Here is a 20394-nt window from a genome sequence, read left to right on the forward strand (position 1 = left end):
ACAAAAACAAGAAAGGAACAGAGAAAATGTCCAGAAACAACAAAACAAGTAATAAAATGGCACTAAATACATATCTATCAATAATTACTCTGAATATAAATAGATTAAAAGCTACAATCAAAAGACATAGGGTGTCATAACGGATAAAAAAAAACCAAGATCCATCTATATGCTGCCTAAACAAGACTCATTTTAGACCTTAAGATATTTGAATATTGAAATTGAGGAGATGGAGAAACATTTATCATACAAATGGACATCAAAAGAAAGCCAGAGGGGCAAAACTTATATTGGACAAACTAGACTTTAAAATAAACACTTAACAATAGATGAAGAAGGACAGTATATCATAATAAAGGGGATAATCCATAAAGAAGATCTAACTATTGTAAATATTTATGCACCCAACATGGGAGGACCCAAATATATAAAACAACTAACAACAAACATAAAAGGAACTAATTGTTAATACAATAATAGAGTCTTTAACACCCCACTTACATCACTGGACAGATCATCTAAACAGAAAACCAACAAGGGAACAATGGCTCTGAGTGACATTCTGGACCAGATGGACTTAACAGATATATTCAGAATATTCCATCCTAAAAGAGGAGAATACACATGCTTTTCAAGTGCACATAGGACTTTCTCCAGAATAGATAGCATATTAGGTCACAATCAGGCCTCAACAAAAACAAAAAGACTGAGATCATACCACGCTTCTCTTCTGACCATAACACTATGAAATTTGAAGTCAACCACAAGAAAAATTTGGAAAGACCAAAAATAAATGGAGGCTAAACAACATGCTACTAAACAATGAATGGGTCAGGGGCGCCTGAGTGGCTCAGTTGGTTAAGTGTCTGACTCTTGGTATCAGCTGAGGTCATGATCTCGTATTTGTGGGCTTGGGCCCCACACTAAGCTCTGTGCTCAGTGCAGAGTCTGCTTCTGATTCTCTCTCCCTCTCACTCATACACACACACTCTCTCAAATAAATAAATAAAATCTTTGAAAAAAACAATTAACGGGTCAAACAGGAAACTGAAGAAGAAATAAACAAAAAGATACATGGAAAGAAATGAAATGAAAACACAATTGTCCAAAAAATTGGGGATGCAGCAAAAGCATTCCTAAGAGGGAAGTTTATAGCAACACAGACCTACATCAAGAAGAAGAAAAATCTCAAATATACACCCTAACATTAAGCCTAAAGAGCTAGAAAAAGAACAAATGAAGCCTAAAGCCAGAAGGAAGGAAATAATAACGATTATAATAAATAATAGTTATAATAAAATAATATATTTTAGAGTTTTTTTAAGGTTTTATTTATTTATTTGAGAAAGTGAGAATGAGAGAAAGAGCACATGAGAGGGGGGAGGGTCAGAGGGAGAAGCAGACTCCCCACTGAGCAGGGAGCCCGATGTGGGACTCAATCCCAGGACTCCAGGATCATGACCTGAGCTGAAGGCAGTCACCCAACCAACTGAGCCACCCAGGCGCCCCTAAAATAATATATTTTAAAAATATATATGCTAAGTGAAATAAGTCAAGCAGAGAAAGACAATTATCATATGGTTTCACTCATATGTGGAACATAACAAATAGCATGGAGCACCACATGGGAAGGGAGGGAAAACTGAATGGGAAGAAATCAGAGAGGGAGACAAACCATGAGAGACCCTGGACTCCAGGAACCAAACTGAGGGTTACAGAAGGGAAGGGGGTGGGGAGATGGTCTAACTGGGTGATGGGCATTAAGAAGTATATGTGTGGTGATGAGCACTGGGTGTTATATGCAACTAATGAATCGTTGAACACTACATCAAAAACTGATGATATACTTATATGTTGGCTAATTGAGCATAATATAAATAATAATTAATAATAATAATAATAATAAATTAAAATATATAATTAAAATAAAAAAGATTATAATAAAACAGAAATAAATGATATAAAAACTAAAAAAAATAATAAAACAGATCAGTGAAACCAGGAGCTGGTCCTGTGAAAAAAAATCAATAAAATTGATAAACCTGTAGCCAGACTTATAAAAAAGAAAAAAGACCCAAACAAATAAACTTACAAATGAGAAAGGAGAAATAATAACTGACACCACAGAACACAATTATAACAGAATATTATGAAAAACTATATGCCAACAAATTGAACAACCTGGAAGAAATGGATAAATTCCTAGAAACATATAAACTACCAAAACTGAAACAGGGAGAAATAGAAAACTTGAACAGACTGATAAACAGCAAAGAAATTGAATCAGTCATAAAAAAATCTCCCAACAAATGGAAGTCCAGGGCCAGGTGGCTTCATCGGAGAATTCTACCAAACATTTCAAGAAGAGTTAATACCTATACTTCTCAAACTATTCCAAAAAAAATAGAAAAGGAAGAAAAACATACAAATTCATTCTATGAGGCCAGCATTACCCTGATACCTAAACCAGACAGACTCCACTAAAAAAGAGAACTACAGGCCAATATCTCTGATGAACATGGATGCAAAAATTCTTAATAAAATACTAGCAAACCAAATCCAAACTACATTAAGAGAAGCATTCACCACAATCAAGTGGGATTTATTCCTGGGCTGCAAGGGTGGATCAATATTTGCAAATCAATCTGATACACTACACTAATAAAAGAAAGATAAGAACCACATGATCCTCTCAAAAGATGCAGAAAAAGCATTTGACAAACTACAACATCCATTCATGATAAAAACTCTCAACAAAGTAGGTTTAGAAGAAACAAACCTCAACAAAATAAAGGCCATACATGAAAAAGCCACAGCTAATATCCTCAATGGGGAAAAAAAAAAAACTGAGAGCTTTTCCACTAAGGTCAGGCACAGGACAGGAATGTCCACTCTCACCACTGTTATTTAACATAGTACTGCAAGTCCTAGTCACAGTGGTCAGACAACAAAAAGAAATAAAACACACCCAAATCAGCAAGGAAGAAGTCAAACTTTCACCATTTGCAGATGGCATGATACTCTATATGAAAACCTGAAAGACTCTTACAAAAATTTGCTAGAACTGATGCAATTCAGTAAAGTTACAGGATATAAAATCAACATACAGAAATTGGTTGCACCTCTATAGACCAATAATGAAGCAGCAGAAAGAGAAATTAAGGAATCAATCCTATTTACAATTGCACCAAAAACCACAAGATACCTAAGAATAAACTTAACCAAAGAGGTGAAAGACTGGTACTCTAAAAACTATAAAACGCTGATGAAAGAAATTGGAGATGACACAATGAAATGGAAAGACATTCCATGCTCATGGATTGGAGAACGAACATTGTTAAAATGTCTATACTACCCAAAGCAATCTACAATCACTGTCAAAATACCATCAGCATTTTTCACAGAGCTAGAACAATCCTAAAATTTGTATGGAACCACAGAAGACCCTGAATAGCCAAGGCGACCTTGAAAAAGAAAAGCAAAGCTGGAGGATTGCAATCCCAGGCTTCAAGTTATGTTACAAAGCTGTATTGATGAAAACAGTATGGTACTGGCACAAAATAGACACATAGATCAATAGAACAGAAGAGAAAACCCAGAAATGAACCCACAACTATACAGTCAATCCTCAACAAAGCAGTCAAGAACATTCAGTTGGAAAAAGAGAGTCTCTTCCACAAATGGTGTTGGGAAAACTGGACAGAAACATGCAAAAGAATGAAACTGGACCACTTCCTTACACCAGATGTAAAAATAAATTCAAAAAGGATTAAAGACTAAATGTGAAACAGGAAACCATTAAAATCCTAGAGTAGAACACAGGCAATAACCACTTTGACATTGGCCATACCAATTTCTTTCTACATATGTCTCCTGAGGCAAGGGAAACAAAAGCAAAAATTGAACTATTGAGGCTGCATCGAAATAAAAATCTTCCGCACAGCAAAGGAAACAACCAACAAAACTAAAAGACAACATTTGGAATGGGAGAAGATATTTGCGAATGACATATCTGAGAAAGGATTAGTATCCAAATTCTATAAAGAACTTATCAAACTCAACACCCAAAAAATGAGTAATCCAATTTAAAAAATGAGCAGTAGACATCACTGATCATCAGGGAACTGCAAATCAAAACTACAATGAGATACCATCTCACACCTATCAGAATGGCTGAAATCAACAACACAAGAAACAAAAGGATGTGGAGAAAAAGGAACCCTCTAGCACTACTGGTGGGAATGCAAATTGGTGCAGCCAGTCTGGAAAACAGTATGGAGGTTCCTCCTCTATTTAAATTTATAATAGAACTACCTAAATAGAACTACTTATATTTAAAAATAGAACTACCCTATGCTCTAGCAATTGTACTACTAGTTATTTACCCAAAGAATTCAAAAATACTAATTCAAAGGGATACAAGCACCCTGATGTTTATAGCAGCATTATCTACAATAGCCAAATTATGGAAATAACCCAAATGTCCACAGACTGATGAATGGGTAAATAATGTGATACACACACACACACACACACACACACACACACACACACACACACACAATCAAATATTACTCAGCCATAAAAAAGAATGAAATCTTGCCATTTGCAGCACCATGGATAGAGCTAGAAAGTATTAGCTAAGCGAAGTAAGTCAGTCAGAGAAAGACAAATACCTTATAATTTCACTCATATGTGGAATTTAAGAAACAAAACAAACAATCATGGGGTGGGGAAGAGAGAGAGACAAACCAAGAAATAGACTCTTAACTATAGAGAACAAACTGATGGTTACCAGAGAAGAGGCAGTTTGGGGGACAGGTGAAATAGGTGATGGAGATTAAGGAGTGCAGTTGTGATGAGCACTGGGTGATATATGGAAGTGTTGAATCACTCTATTGTACACCTGAAACTAATATTACACTGTATGTTCACTAACTGGAATTTAAGTAAAAACTTAAAAAAATGACTTATTTTAATCTTCCAAAAGTATTTATAAGCAGAAATGGAAGAACAGTAGCATACAGATACAAGTGATCACAAGCTGAAGTCCATGTTTACAGTGTTATGGAAAGAATAAAAAAGGGTAAAAAAAATGTTCTGAGGCCAGAAGCAGAGGTGGCCAAGGAGTAAGCAGGTCAGCTGCTATAAAACCATCACTGAGAGTGGAGAGTGGTAAGAAGTGAACTGTCCTCAGCACCCTGTTCTTGCTCTGTATCTTCCCCCTCAATTATTTCAACCACTACTTGGAACCCAACTTCCATTTTTCGATACTGTATCTCCAGCCCTGATGCCTTTCCTTAGTACTAGACTCATATCTAACTGCCTGTGGGGTATCTCTACTAGGATGTCCCACAGCTATCTCAATATCAATATGTGTACAGGTGAACTCCCTCCCAAACAGCTTCTCTTTCATTCTCCATTTAAGTCTACAGCATCACTATCTATTTAGTTCCCTGTATCAGAAATCTGGGAATTGCCCTAATTTTCTCATCCCTGTCCCTAACATTCCTATGAATTCTATCAACCAAAGAGCTCTCTACACTCTTCTCTCCATTCTGACATCCACTGCCTTAGTTTACATATTGAATTACTGTGACATCCCCCTAATGGGTCTCCCTGACTCCAGTATCTCTGCTCTCTCCTTGCCATTCCAATTTCTATGTTATCTTCTGAATGATCTTTCTACAGAAGTCACTGTTGAACAAGCCAAAACATGAACCCTTTCCATTTAAGACTAATAATTTAAAATACACAAACTGAAATGGAAAAAAAATAACATTTTAAAAAGAGATATTTGAAGAGGGATATTGAAATTGGATTAGTTTGTTCATTATTCTCTATATTATTGGTCATGCATTCCTGTGGAATTCTTGCTCTCTACAGTTCTCTGTTCTTGGTTACTTTGTCTGTAAATTCTTGTTGCTGTGGTTTCTCTGGACTCAATAATATCCATCTCTTCAACCTATGTAATCTCCTGTGTTCCACATTCCTGTGTCATTCCATAGAAACTATCAGTAGGCACTAAGCTGAGAGAACGGTAGAGCTCAATTTGTTTCCCATTTCTCAGAGACCATTGTCATTCACTCTCTGATGGCCAATGTCCTCTGAACTGTTGGTTAAATATTTTCTTTTATTTATTTTTTCCCCACTTGGGAGGATAAATTGAGCCTCTTTTCTGTATGTGCCAGAAACAGAAATCATCCAAATGTCAAACTTTGGAAATTACTCTCTGAGGACCTTTACTTTATAAAGTTTATTAGTCTCAAAAAATAAAATAAAATAAAATAATAAAAAGAGAGCTAAAACAGTGGGATTTAAAACTCTGGGATTTAACCACATTCTTAAGTAATATTTTGATGCCTGATACATTATTCTTTTCTCTCTGACACAAGACCCTTAGAGAAGAAATGTTATCTATTTCAATGTAGTTCATAGAACAAAACATAATTCCCATATAATAATGAATTTCTGATTTTTTTCAAATAAAAAATAAATTAAAACCCAAAATGAATGTATCTCTGCATGGCCAGTCCCTTCAGTGCATAAATGATGGCACAGAAAAGAGAATGAAGAGAGTTAAATTAGAAAGGTAGACTAAAGTGAGATTCTAATATTAGGCCAAGGAATGTGTCACAGGAAGCCATCAAATATTTTTAAGCTTGAAAGTAGCACGATACTAGGAAAGATTAGGAGTTAGAAAGAGATTAAATTTAGGGAGATTATTTAGGAGGCAATGCGGGCATTCTCTAAACGGGAATGGATGTCAATAGAAGTTTCTGAGGCAGTAGCAACAAGACTTGGGGACCAATTAGCTATGTTATTAAAGGCAAGTGGTTTTGACGATTTTGAGGTTTCCATACTGAACATAGGAATATAGGGGGAGAATCATCTCTAGGTGGACAGGGTGAACATTTGGACTTTGGATATCTTTGGGATATGCAGGAAATATGAGTCTAGACCCGGAGTTGGCAAACTACAGGCCAAATCCTCCCAGCTGCCTATTTTTATACATAGTTTTACTGGAATATAGCCATGCTTATTTCTTCAAGTATTTTTTATGACTGCTTTTAGGCTACAAGTAGTTGGTACAGAGATCTTTGGCCTACAAAGCCTCAAATGATTACTACCTGGCCCTTTACATAAAAAATTTGCTGACCTTCATATTCCAGTTCAGGAGCGTCTGAAATAGGAGATACAGAATTTTCCTGCGGGGGGCGGGGGGGGGGGGGGGCTTTTTCCTGTTCTAGAACATTCCACCTCCGGGAAGGTCGGGGCCCATGATGTGGAACAAACCATTATGGTGGGGGTGGAGAGTGGGGGATGAAACTTTTTGTTCTTGATATATTCTAAGTTCTGTCTTCTGACCACTCCTGTTGTTTTCCTGCCTTCAACAACTTTTAACAATGTAGCGGGTTCTCTTATGTCCCGGAGTCTAGGAGGAACCTTCCTTACACATTCCCTCCCACCCCCACTGTCTCTGGAAGTTGGAACAGTCCCAGGATAAAAGCCTCGAGGGTTGGCCTTGCGATTTCCTTTCCTCGGAGCCCCTAAAAGGAGAGAGGTGCGCTTTCTCTTTTGGTACGGTAGGCGAGAAAGGTAGGTCTGCTTCTTCTCTAACGCCACCTAGAGAAGCGAGGCCGACGTGTACTATGGCGGGGCAAGCCACTCGGTGAGGGGGTCTTTATGAGGGTCTGAGGAGGGTGAGGAGGGGTGGGGCAGGGCGGGGCAGGCCGATTGCATGGGAAGAGACTGAGTGGGGACGGCTAAAGGGGAGAGGAAAGAGAAACTGGTTGATTTATCCCACAGAACCAGCCAAGCCCCTAAGGCCCTCAGCCATTATGGCCTTGAATCCGGAGGACCGCAGTGCTGGGTTCCAGCACAACAATGTGGTGGCCTTCATCAATGAGAAGATGGCCGGGCACACGAAAGGCCCTGAGTTCTATCTTGAGAATATATCCCTGTCCTGGGAGGAGGTGGAGAACAAGCTCAGGGACATCCTGGAGGACAGCGCAGTGCCCAGCCAGGCCAAAGACGCCTGTGCCTGGAGCAGCCTGGCCCTGGGCATGCGCTTTGCCCGCAGGCAGAGCCAGTTACATGGGCACAGGGTGCATTGGCTGCAGGACTTCACCAAACTGCATAAGTCCGCTGCAGAGGCCTTGGCCTCACACCTAAAGGAGCTCACAGCACAGCAGGAGATGGAGCGCAAGGAGTCAGTCTTTCAGCTGCGACAGACACAAGCAAACATGGCAGAGATGCGAAAGGAAAGCGACCTCCTGAGGTGGAGGCTCCTCCGGGCTGTAAGATTACCTTGATTGGTCCCTGCCCCATCTCCTGGCCCCATTTCCCTGCCCCACACCCTCGCTGCCCCCAGAATAGGTCTTAATCCTGCCCACTTCTCTCCAGGAACTGGAGTCTCCGCGGAAGCGGACCCAGATCCCAGAAGAGCCAGGCCTGGCCACTGGCAGTGGGGCTGGAACAGAAGGAGCACATGAAGAGGAGGAGGAGGCAGGGGCTGCTGCTACTTCTGCTGCTGGTACCACAGGAAGAAGAAGAAGACAAAAGGATGCAGAAGGGGCAGAGGCCACCAAGAAGCTGGGTAGAGGCCCTGTCCACCTTCCTGGAGCTGAGGAGCAGAAAAATTACACCTCTGGTGGGCAGAGGGAAGGGGAGAGGTAGGGAAGGGTTGGGGAAGAGTGGGGGGAAAGGGAGGGTGGGCAAATAGGGCAAGGGGGTTGCAAGAAAGGTGGAAAAGTAGGCTGGGAGGTGGGGTATGGGGTGGTGGCTCGGGAGGGTGTAGATTGGGTAGTTGGAGGGTAAAATATAGAGAGACAGAGACTTATTTTGATGACCCCTTTTGTGTTCCAGAGCATTAGCATTCCACACCCCAGAAGCACCACAGTTTCTTAGTATGTGTCTCCCTCCCCAACCCTAGTATCTGGTGGACCCGAGCAGCCATATATATGGCAACCCACCCCTCTCCCCACCTAGGCTGTATATGGTTGGAGCAGGAGTGGACATCTGACCCATAACTGAGAGAGTCTGAACAGAGAAGCAGATTTCTCACGCTAGAGAGTCTGAACAGAGAAGCAGATTCCATAGTCAGGGTGGTGTTGGGTAAGGAAACAATGGGTCATTTGGAGTTGGGGCCCTGGTCAGAGTCATGAATACCGAGGCCACAGTCAGGCCTGGTCCTGGCTGTCAGGGAGCAGAACTGTGTGCTTTATAGAAGCCAGGTGTCTTTTAGAGGATGTCGGAATGAGGTCCCAGGGAGCAGACAAGCACAGAGAAACAGCACAGGAGTTGATCCTGCAACCCCAGAGATGGAGAGAGTGGTGGTATGACCACTTTTCCACTTCCTGCGATTGTGCTGCATGAAAATACATTCTACACAGATCCCCTTTTCTTTAAGCTAACTTGAGTGGGCTCCTGTTCTGGGCAACCAGATTATTTCCAAGTCAGAAATTGGCCCCAGAAGAGCAGTTGCAAACCATAGACTGTCAAAGAAAATGTCGGAACTGGCTGGGGAGGAGTATCAGAGAGTTATGGGTATAGTGAGGATTCCTGCATCCCAAGAGTCTCCAGGAATGAACTGGACGGGAATCTTTTTCATGTTCTGATCAAGTTATATTGTGAGAAATGATCTAAACAGGCCTATAGTTAACCTTGGGCTTACAACACAGCAGAGATTTGCCATCCCTAAGAAAATCCTTTAGGTCTACAAACAGGGGACACCAGCACCAGTTGCAGACAAGGACTGCTATGGCTGTCTAGCTCCACAACAGAAGAGCCCTCCCCAATCCCCAGTGGCAGAACTGGAAACTCCTGCCACTGCCTAAGAGGTCGAGTCAGCAACTGATAGTGCCCAGAGCGTTTACTGGTTTAGACCACGGACCAGTGTGGTGCCATCCTGAGGGATTCTCTCTCCCAAACCACCACCAGAATAATACTGGGAGGGGAATCTGGCTACAAATCCCTCAGTGAATTCAGAAATGTGGAATAGAACATATCCCAAAGGGAAATCAATTTCTAGGGGGAGGGGATAAGTTGGGAAAGGGGGAGGGGAGAGGATGGTCTGTGTCTCCTTTCTCATGACTGTGAATGGTGTTGAGGGAAGCTAAATGTATGGTTTAGCCCACAGATGGAAAGATGGTGAGGTTTCACACCTGGACCAGACTGAGACGACTGGAGGAGACTTGGACATTACCTGGGGACTGTGGACCTAGAAACTGAAGCTGTCATGGGCTTGGGACATCTCTGCAGCATCTGGACGTGACTTTGAGGTGTTTCATTTGGGAAGAGATACAGATAATTATTTTCAAGATTTGGGACCAGATCCCTAGGTGATTATTAAAGGGCCTATACTTGTCAGAAATATCCTTGGACTTGCTTAAATTCCTCTAGGGCAGGGTTTTACAACTTCAGTACTCTTGGTACAGATACTTGGGGCTGGATACTTAAGTGTTTCAGGGGACCATCCTGTGCATTTAGGATGTCTGGCAGAATCCCTAGCCTCTACACACTAGATGGCAGTAGCACCTACTCTTCCACTGTGACAACTGAAAATGTCTCCAGATACTATAACGTGTCCACTGGAGGGCAAAATCACCCCTGGTTGGGAACCACGGAAGCAGTAAGGTCCTTAGGAGTAGTCAGAACAGGGGGAAGAGAATTATAAGGAGAGCATGCTCAGCAGTGCCCAGGGCTGTAGGGGAGGCCCTAAGGAGGAGAAAAAGTGATTTTTGAGCAGATATGGGTAGGGGAGGGGCAGAAACCAAACTGCAAGGACCAGGGGCTAAGTGGGAAGCAAAGAAGTGCAGTCAGTGAGGGAGGCTTTTCAAGGACTCCTGGCTGTGAAGGGTAGGAGTGGGGTAGGATAGATGGCTGAGAGATAACAAGGTTCTTTGAATATGGGAGAACTTGAACCATGGAGGAGACAGCTGAAGTAAGCTTGAAAGCACAGAAAATATGTGAAAAAATGGAATAGACCCTGTATACTGTTTTGGAGGCATGTCCATTGTACTGTTCAATGAAAAAAAAATACGTTTGTATAAAACAAAACCCCCAATTCTCTAAGTGTACATACGTATATGTATATTATAGATTTATGTGTGCCTTATGTTATAGATTGGTGTTTGGAAAAGCATAGGAAAGTCTGGAAAAACTTTTTCTTTTCAAAAAATGGAGTAGTGTGGGGCAGTAGGATAGAGGCTTCTATTTTATAGATTTCTGTGTTGCAAAAATAAAATAAATGTTCACAGATAGACAAAAAAATAAAAGGATGTGAATTTGCTGACTTGAATGGGTTTGGAAAGGTCACCTCTTCCTTTGGGACAGGAGAAGAGGAGAGCAGACACTGATCTATGTGACAGAAAGATGGAAAATGAAGAGGGTTCCCCCATGTGTCCCTTAGACAAGGCACCCAACAATGAGAACAGAAGGTCTGGATGGGGGTGGGGGCTACTGGGCAGTGGCATATTTAGGAATTCAGGGGGAGGTGAGGAGTGGGGTGGGGGAGGAAAGTATCATTAAGCTGCACAGAGGATCCAATTAGGATAGGACCCAAATGAAAGAAAACCAAAGGGGAGGGCAATGGGGGAGCCTAGCAGGGCCCCTGGAAAGGAAGGCGAGTAGTTCTAAGAGGAGTACCAGACACAAATCTCTGGTGTTACAACTTGTTTTCATAATTTATTTTTTTCAAGAAAAGATTCAGTCAGTTTGTTTGGATTTAGGGTTTCTGTTTGGCAGGATTTAGGAAAAATATTGACATTTCCATTATTTCGTGTGTTAATAGCCATTTTAGTTTTTTCTCTCTATGTCCAGAGGAAAGAATTTAATAAATTAAAATAAATTCCATTTTTATCACTAAATATCCTCGACAAACCCAACAGACGTAATCTGACTTGGCCTTTGAGCCTTCGGGCTAGCATGCTTAGTGAGATGGGCAGCTAAAGAGTAAGACAGCTTTAAAAATGATGGTGCTGGAAGACAGACCCAGCTCTAATGGGCAAGGGAAGGGAATGAAAATTTCACAGGGGCCAATGTCTTGGTCAAAAACTGTGATTTTTTACCTCTGTAAAAATGATAATGATGCTCTCTGGGCTTGCATTTGAGGTAATAGCAGGCAAAGTAGTGAAAGGGAATGACCAGGGAAGTTACCTCTGACCTCCCTCTTTCTACTCTTTCTAATGACCTATCCACACTCTGGGAAGTCAAACTTGGCTTCACCTTTCTCTAAAATAATGGAAAGTAAAAATAACTCAAGCCATATTTTATTTAGAAACAACAATGCTTTTTCATCTTTGCTTTATATCAAGCAGGATCAAAGTCAAGAGTTTGCTGGAGCATTTGTACAAAGATATTACCTAATAGGAAACTTCCCTAAATGCCTTAAAAATCAGAATTTTCTGTGACTTTGCACCCTGCTCTAAATGGTGGTGTTTCCAGCATCATTCTTTGCACTGTCATAATAACTGCCTTCCTGCTTATCTATTTGTTTCTATTGGCAAAACTTAACATATCAGGGGAAAAAAGAGTTTTTGTGACCAAATTAAAAACCTCCAGAGCCTAGTGATCAGAGGGTTCCAGCCAGTGAGTCAGCAACCAACATGTATGGAAATCCTGCTCTGCTCTATGCGTGTGTAAAGTGTGGGAGGGGGTAGTCTATGGGTAAGCTTTAGACCCAGGTAAAAAAGAGGGGGGGGCGAGAGGGAGGGAGCGGTACAGAGAGGGATTTCACCTGAGAGTAAAAGAAATGAATGTAAATATGAAACATGGCCAAACCACTCTCCTTTATGGGGAGTTGAAGGAAGGCCTGGTAAAGGGCAGAATAATGGGGCTGAAAAATAACAAAACGTATATGACCTCTCTCCACCTAGATAAATGTATATTGCCTTAGTGGTGAAGAGTATGTTCTGGTCTCAAAATAAGAAGATATAGATTAGTGTTAACCTGGGTCTTGTGTTAATGAGGTCAAGGTGATATGGAATTCCAACTCACCCTCCTATTTAGCTTTTCTGTTTCATAGCCATAGATCCAGACTGTACCCACTAAACTTTAAGCAGCTCTCTTGCCAAAGTGGATCACTCTTCACAGTGGTGAAAGAAAGGGGATGGCTCCATGTGAATTCATCCCCATCCCTGAGAAAACAAGTTGGAGTGCACGTGCTGAGTGACAATGCTGAGGTCAGCAGCATCTCTTTTTGTTAATAAGGGGAGTCAGAGAAGGGAATTTACCCCCTTTAAACATACACTTTCTCCATGGAAACAGCATCTGCTAAAAACCTACACTGTTATGTGACTACAAGTTAAGGTACTTGTTAGTTGTGTTTTTTAACTGGTTTTCTAAGAATTGGTCAGTGTCTTAGTCTCTTAAAGTCTCATGCTCCAGAAATATATCTAGTTATTGTTAGTTTCACATTCAGTAAAAAGGCTTGATAAGCTCAGATTCCAACCAAATGGACCTCCCTGTTTTTCCCTGTGCATAGCCCATGTTTTACTGCCTCCTTGCCCTTGAACACCATTCCATCTGCCTGGGAAGGCCTCCACTATCACCACCTGTTCAGATCCTCAAGAACTATCTCAGGGGCGCCTAGGTGGCTCAGTCCATTAAGCATCTGCCTTGGGCTCAGGTCATGATCCCAGGGGCCTGGGGTCAAGCCCCACGTCGGGCTCCCCGCTCCGTGGAGAACCTGTTTCTCCCTCTCCCTCTGCCTGCCACTACCCCTGCTTGTGTGCGCTCTCTCTCTCTCTCTCTAATAAATAAATAAAAATCTTTAAAAAAATCTCAAACACCCCTGATTTTATAAGTCCTTACTCTCTGCTACTATTTTATCTCTATCTTTCTTATAGCACTTCACTTTCTCTCATGTGTGATGGAATAAAAAACATCAAGTTACTGTTGGCAGCTTTCCCCTTCTCCCTGCCCTCTAAGGATAATCATCTTTTTGGATGTACGGGTCTCTCCAAATCCAGCAACTTCTGTGGAGATTCTTAGTATGCCAAATCAGTTCCTGAGCTTTTACTGTGCAGAACAGTTGTAATAGGCAGAAAGAGCTGAAAAATTGCCAGGAACAATGCTAGTTCAATTAAATAACATTGGAAAGGGAAGCAAGAGCTTCTTACAAAGAAGAAAACAAGTGATAGAGGATGAAAATGGAAAAAAGGGGAAAAACTTACAGGGGATATATTCCAGAGTGAAATTTTTAGTTGAGAATGAGGAGTGATTAGAGTTTTCTGGGATGCTGTAGTGTGTAAGAGATATTGAACATGAAAGTAATATGAAAAGCTGACCTTAGATGTTGCTGGGCATTACAAATTGGCTTCCCCTTGATGTTTTTCAAAGGACTATAGTAAATCCTTAAATATTCAAACTTTTTTTTTTAAAGATTTTATTTTATTATTTATTTGAGAGAGAGAGAATGAGAGATAGAGAGCACGAGAGGGAAGAGGGTCAGAGGGAGAAGCAGACTCCCCGCAGAGCAGGGAGCCTGACGTGGGACTCGATCCCGGGACTCCAGGATCATGACCTGAGCTGAAGGCAGTTGCTTAACCAACTGAGCCACCCAGGCGCCCAATATTCAAACTTTTTAAATTGTTTAGTTGCTATACTGTTTCTTAGGATACAATTATATGCTGAACCACATGGAATCCTGTCTTTTATTTGAGTTTTACTTGTTTGATTGTAATTTGTATACATGTCTAATTCCTGTTTTAATTTGTTAGAAGGCAGGAGGCCTGTCATTCACTTCTGCCTTTTTCAGTACCTTTCACAGAGTAGATCCTCAATAAATATTTGTTTGGTGACTAATAGATACCTAAGACCTGAAATGATATCAGCTAAAAAGTATCCCTTTTATTAAAAAGCAAACTAAAACTGTAGTTAGGAAGGAATATTCTCTCACTTTTCTACCAGTATGAAATATTTTACCTTCAAGATAAATGGAAAGAAGTGGTTTCATGCAATATGTTCTTGAAAAACATAACCCTGCATTCATAATACCTCATTATATTCATTCTAGCACTTTGTCATATACTGATGTATATGCTTCTCTAACTGATTCATCATGAATCTTCTATCTTGGAAATTTGGGAATCAGAGTAAACAGATGAAAGAAAGTCAGCTAAGAATTTGCATCCAGCAAGGTTCCTCCATCTTTTATTTTTTGGGAAATAACAACTTTTAAGCATGTCTACATAATGTTTGGAAACTGATAAATGATCACAAAGGGTTTCAAACTCTGTAAGACAAGTAATCTGGTTTTATCTCTGGAAATCTTTATTTTTTATTTTTTTAAAGATTTTATTTGAGAGAGAGAGAATGAGAGACAGAGAGCACGAGAGGGAAGAGGGTCAGAGGGAGAAGCAGACTCCCTGCTGAGCAGGGAGCCCAATGTGGGACTCAATCCCAGGACTCCAGGATCATGACCTGAGCCGAAGGCAGTCACTTAACCAACTGAGCCACCCAGGCACCCTATCTCTGGAAATCTTTAACTTGATCCTCACTTATGAACTAAGAATCTCTATTTCACTGTCCTCTCTTGTCCATCTTTAATCAATAGAATCTCATTTTCATCACCAGATGATATTTTACACTGCAGAAACTGAAAGCAGAATCACAGAACTTTATACAGGCAAGAATTAAGCATATCTCATTTGTTGTAATATACAAATACCTATGAAGAACAGTAAAAGTAGGTAATAAAAGAAAATACAGTAAAAAAAAATGATTATGTGCGTGAGCTACATAGACTTGGGTCCAAGTCTCAACTCCACGATTTAGTAGCCATGTATCACTGGGCAAGTTCTTTAACCTCTGTGAGTACCAGTTTTAACATCTTCAATAATATGACCTACCTTACAGAGCTACTGAGGACTATCACAGTATTTGCCACATAATAAGGGCTAAAAATCAGAGCTAGTAGTAATAGTTGTATTGGTAGTAAAAATAGAAATAAGAGATAATGTGTTGAGCACTTACTTTATGTCAGCTTTGGTGCTAAGTGCTCATCGGCATTTCCTGAGGTAGACACTATTACCCTTGTTCCTCTTTAAGTGTTCTCTCTCTCAGTTAAGAGCACCATGATTTACTCAGTTGCTTAAGTCAAAAACATAGAAGTCATCCTTTATTCAACTATTTCATTTTCACAACCAATGCATCAGTATGTCCTGTCAGGTCATCCTTCAATACATATCTTGGCTCCATTCACTTCCCCCATCTCCTTAGCTACCACCCCAATCCAAGCTTAGCATCATATATCTCCCCTCAACTGATAGAATTGCTTTCCAACTATGCAAGCTGGTGCAACCACTCTGGAAAACAGTATGGAGATTCCTCAAACAGTTGAAAATAGAGCTACCATACGATCCAGCAATTGCACTACTGGGTATTTACCCCAAAGATACAAATGTAGGGATCCGAAGGGGTATGTGCAGCCCGATGTTTATAGCAGCAATGTCCACAATAGCCAAACTGTGGAAAGAGCCAAGATGTCCATCGACAGATGAATGGATAAAGAAGATGTGGTATATATACACAATGGAATATTATGCAGCCATAAAAAGGAATGAGATCTTGCCATTTGCAACGACATGGATGGAACTGGAGGATGTTATGCTGAGTGAAATAAGTCAATTAGAGAAAGACTTTGTATCATATGACCTCACTGATATGAGGAATTTTTAACCTCAGGAAACAAACTGAGGGTTGCTGGAGTGGTGGGGGGTGGGAGGGATGGGGTGGCTGGGTGATAGACATTGGGGAGGGTATGTGCTATGGTGAGCGCTATGAATTGTGCAAGACTGTTGAATCACAAATCTGTACTTCTGAAACAAATAATGCAATATATGTTAAAAAAAAAAAGAAGATAGCAGGAGGGGAAGAATGAAGGGGAGTAAGTCGGAGGGGGAGACGAACCATGAGAGATGGACTCTGAAAAACAAACTGAGGTTTCTAGAAGGGAGGGGCATGGGGGGATGGGTTAGCCTGGTGATGGGTATTAAAGAGGACACGTTCTGTGTGGAGCACTGGGTGTTATGCACAAACAATGAATCATGGAACACTACATCAAAAACTAATGATGTAATGTATGGTGATTAACATAACAATAAAAAATTTAAAAAAAAGTATTGCTTCCCAACTTGGTCTCTTTGCTTATCTTCCTACAATCCATTCTCACTGGGGCAGCCAGAGTGATCTTTTAAAAATGGAAATCTGATCGTGTTATTCCCCAGTTTAAAATAAACGGACAAACTATAACACTCTCCTTTTGCCTCTGATTAAATAAAAATCAACTTCTTATTCTGGCCCATAATATGCAGCAGGATCTGACCTATGCCTGCCTCTCCAGCCTTATCCAATACTATTTTCCCTCAATTCACTGTACTCCACCCAGACTGGCCTTTTTTAGTTTCCTTGAATATAAGAAGCCTGTTCCTGTTTTATGACCTTTGTACTTGCTGTTCACTCTGACTGGCACACTGTTCCCATAGATCTTCACAAGGCAGGTCTCAGTTTATAAGTCCCTTTCTTTGGGAGGCCCTTCTTGACCACTCAACCAAAAACAACCTTCCAGTCACTCTTGTAACATGACCTTTTTTTATTCTCACCATCAGTACTACCCAACATAGTCTTGTGAATATATGTTTCCCCCACTCTAGAAGGTAAGTTCCAGGAGAGTAGGAACTTTAATCTGTCTTGTTCAATGCTATATGCCAAACATCTCCGGCAAGTGTTCAAAATATCTTGAGTTGAATAAACAAATTTTCATTTTCCAGGTGAGGAAATCAAGGCACAGGTCACACAACTAAAATACAGCATTACTCCCTTGGTTAATATTGGAGTCAAAACCTAGTAGTACAGAGTTTGTAAACTGTGAATCTACTGGTTGAATCTGAGTAGGGACTCTTGGAAGAGGAGCCCAGAAAATTAAAAAATTGGGGAAATTTCATATAAATATTCAGATTTCAGGTTTTTCTTAAAATCAGAAGATCTGGCAACATTTGGCCTATATTCCTATATGGTAACAATAATTTGAATGTCAGGTGGCTGCCCAACTTTAACTGAGACATAGCTCATTCACTCATTCAATAATCACTTGCAGAGCATTTACTATGTGCCATATACTTTCTAGGCCCTTGAGCTTTATTAGTGAGCAGAATAGACAAAGATCTCTGTCCTTAAGGAGCTTAAATCCTAGCATAAGGAGATAGAAAATAAACAATAAATATGATAGGTAAATTATATATATCATAAAAGTTTATAATTGCTAGGGAAAAAAGCGAGGTAAGAAGTATCAGGAGTACAGGCGATGGGGACTGAGTGGAAGAGAATCTTAAGATTATATATAAATAAAATAGTCAAGGAAGATGCATCGATAAGTTTAAAATAGAGGAAACTGTGTAATTGAAGGAAATGAGGGAGTTAATCATGTAGCTATAGGAGAATAAAGCATTCTAGACAGAGGTAACAGTTGGTGCAAAAACCCTAAAGCTGGAGTATACCTGTCTGAAAGTATACCTGTTTGAGAAACAGCAAGGTCAGAGGGTCTTGTAAGCCCTAGTAAGGTCTTGGCTTTAATTCCAAATGAAATGGGATGCCATCAGAAGGTCCTGAGTACAACAGAAACATTATATGACTACGGGTATTAAGAACAGATTGAAGGGAGACATGTAGAAAAGCAGAGAAACCAATTAGAAGTCATTGCAAAAACAGAGGTAAGAGATGGTGGCTTGGACCAGAGTGATAGCAGTGACATGGAAGGCACAGTCTGCGCAATCCCCAAAGTTTGAGGGAGTTAAGACCCTGTGGGATACTGGGGCACCTGGGTGGCTCAGTCGGTTAAACATCTGCCTTTGGCTCAGGTCACGATCCCAGGGTCCTAGGATTGAGTCCCATATCAGGCTCCCTGCTCAGCGGGGAGTCTACTTCTCCTTCTGTCTCTGCTCCTCCTCCTGCTTGTGTTCTCTCTCTCTCTCAAATAAATAAATAAAATCTAAAAAAAAAAAAAGATGCTGTGGGATAACCTCTTGACCAATGGGACATGGGAGCTGAGAGATAAATTCTCTATTTCTCCTCCTATGTCAACTATCTTGAAATAACCTCCCTCTTCCCCTGCCTCACTTCCCTTTTCCTATAGGGAAAGGGAAATATATATATATACATACATATATATATATATATATATGTATATATATATACATATATATATATATATATAGAGAGAGAGAGAGAGAGTCCTTGGGATTATAAATATATTATATATAAAAGGGAAATACATAAATATATTGTGTCCTTGGGATTATACTCCCTAATACACATTAGATTTTGCCTCATGTTTTGTTTTCTAGGAACCTGTGAAAAGACAGGAGGAAGATCAGAAGTTCAGTTTGGGATATATTCCTTTTGACACCAAGCAGAGATCCTGAAAAGTCTATTGGATAAAAGAGTCTGTATTTTAGGAGAGAGATCTGGGCTGGAAGGTATACGTGTTGGAGTTATCAGTGTACAGATAGTATAGAAAACTGTAAGATTGTATAAACAAATCATGGAGGGAGTAGGTATGGACAGAGATGAAAAAAACCTAAGGACCAAGCCCCAGGCCCCCCTAACATTAAGGGGGACTATGAGGAACCAGCTAAGGAACTTAAGAAAGGGTAACTGATAGCATAGAAGGAAAACTAAGGTAGTGTAATTCTCTGCAAGTCAGGTAAAGAACATATATCAAAAAGAAGGGGTTGATCAACTGTACCAAGTGCACTGATTAAGTAAAAGAAAGAGTGACAATTGACCTGATCATTGGATTTAGCATCGTTGAGGCATTGGAGAATTTGATATGAGCAATTTTGGTGCAGTAGTGAAAGTAAAATTCTAATTGGGATGGGTTTAATAGAGAATCAATACTCTAAAGAGAGCAGTTTTGTTTTTGTTTTGTTTTTAAATAGTTTTGCTGCAAATGGAAGCAAGGAAATGGGCAGTGGCTGGCAGGGGAAGTGGAGTTGAGTAGACTTTTTTTTCTTAAAGATTTTATTTATTTGAGAGAAAGCTAGAGAGAGAACACAGAAGGAGAGAGCACAGAGGGAGAGGGAGAAGCAGACTCCCCACTGAGCAGAGAGCCTGATGTGGGGCTGGATCCCAGGACCCTGGGATCATGACCTGAGCCCAAGGTAGACGAGATGCTTAACCAACTGGGCCACTAAAATCAGGCAAAGTTACTGTGCACTTATATTTATTTATTTCCTTTTTCACTGTGGAACATTTCAAACATACTCAAAAATAAAAATAGCAATATATTGAACCCTCACATACCAATTGTACAGATTCAATAATTAGCAGCATGCTACTTTTCTTGTCTCAAATACCTCTACTGCCTCAAATTTTCTGATGATGTTGTTTTGT

At 40.4% G+C, this 20394-nt stretch overlaps 2 protein-coding genes across 2 annotated transcripts in view; one reads left to right on the top strand and one right to left on the bottom strand.

The window, feature by feature from the left end:
* Positions 1 to 20394, bottom strand: part of IL1RAPL2 (interleukin 1 receptor accessory protein like 2) — a 629876-nt gene that overhangs the window by 597265 nt on the left and 12217 nt on the right. The gene's annotated exons all lie outside the window — the stretch shown is intronic.
* On the top strand, positions 7842 to 8679 carry TEX13A (testis expressed 13A). Its single transcript, XM_028096492.2, has 2 exons — positions 7842 to 8300; positions 8407 to 8679. The coding sequence occupies exons 1-2, from the start codon at positions 7842 to 7844 to the stop codon at positions 8677 to 8679; spliced, it is 732 nt and encodes a 243-aa protein (XP_027952293.2).

This window comes from Eumetopias jubatus, unplaced genomic scaffold (assembly GCF_037043125.1).
Source record: "Eumetopias jubatus isolate StellerSeaLion01/CBP00866 unplaced genomic scaffold, mEumJub1_p1.0 scaffold_11, whole genome shotgun sequence".
Lineage (NCBI taxonomy): Eukaryota > Metazoa > Chordata > Mammalia > Carnivora > Otariidae > Eumetopias > Eumetopias jubatus.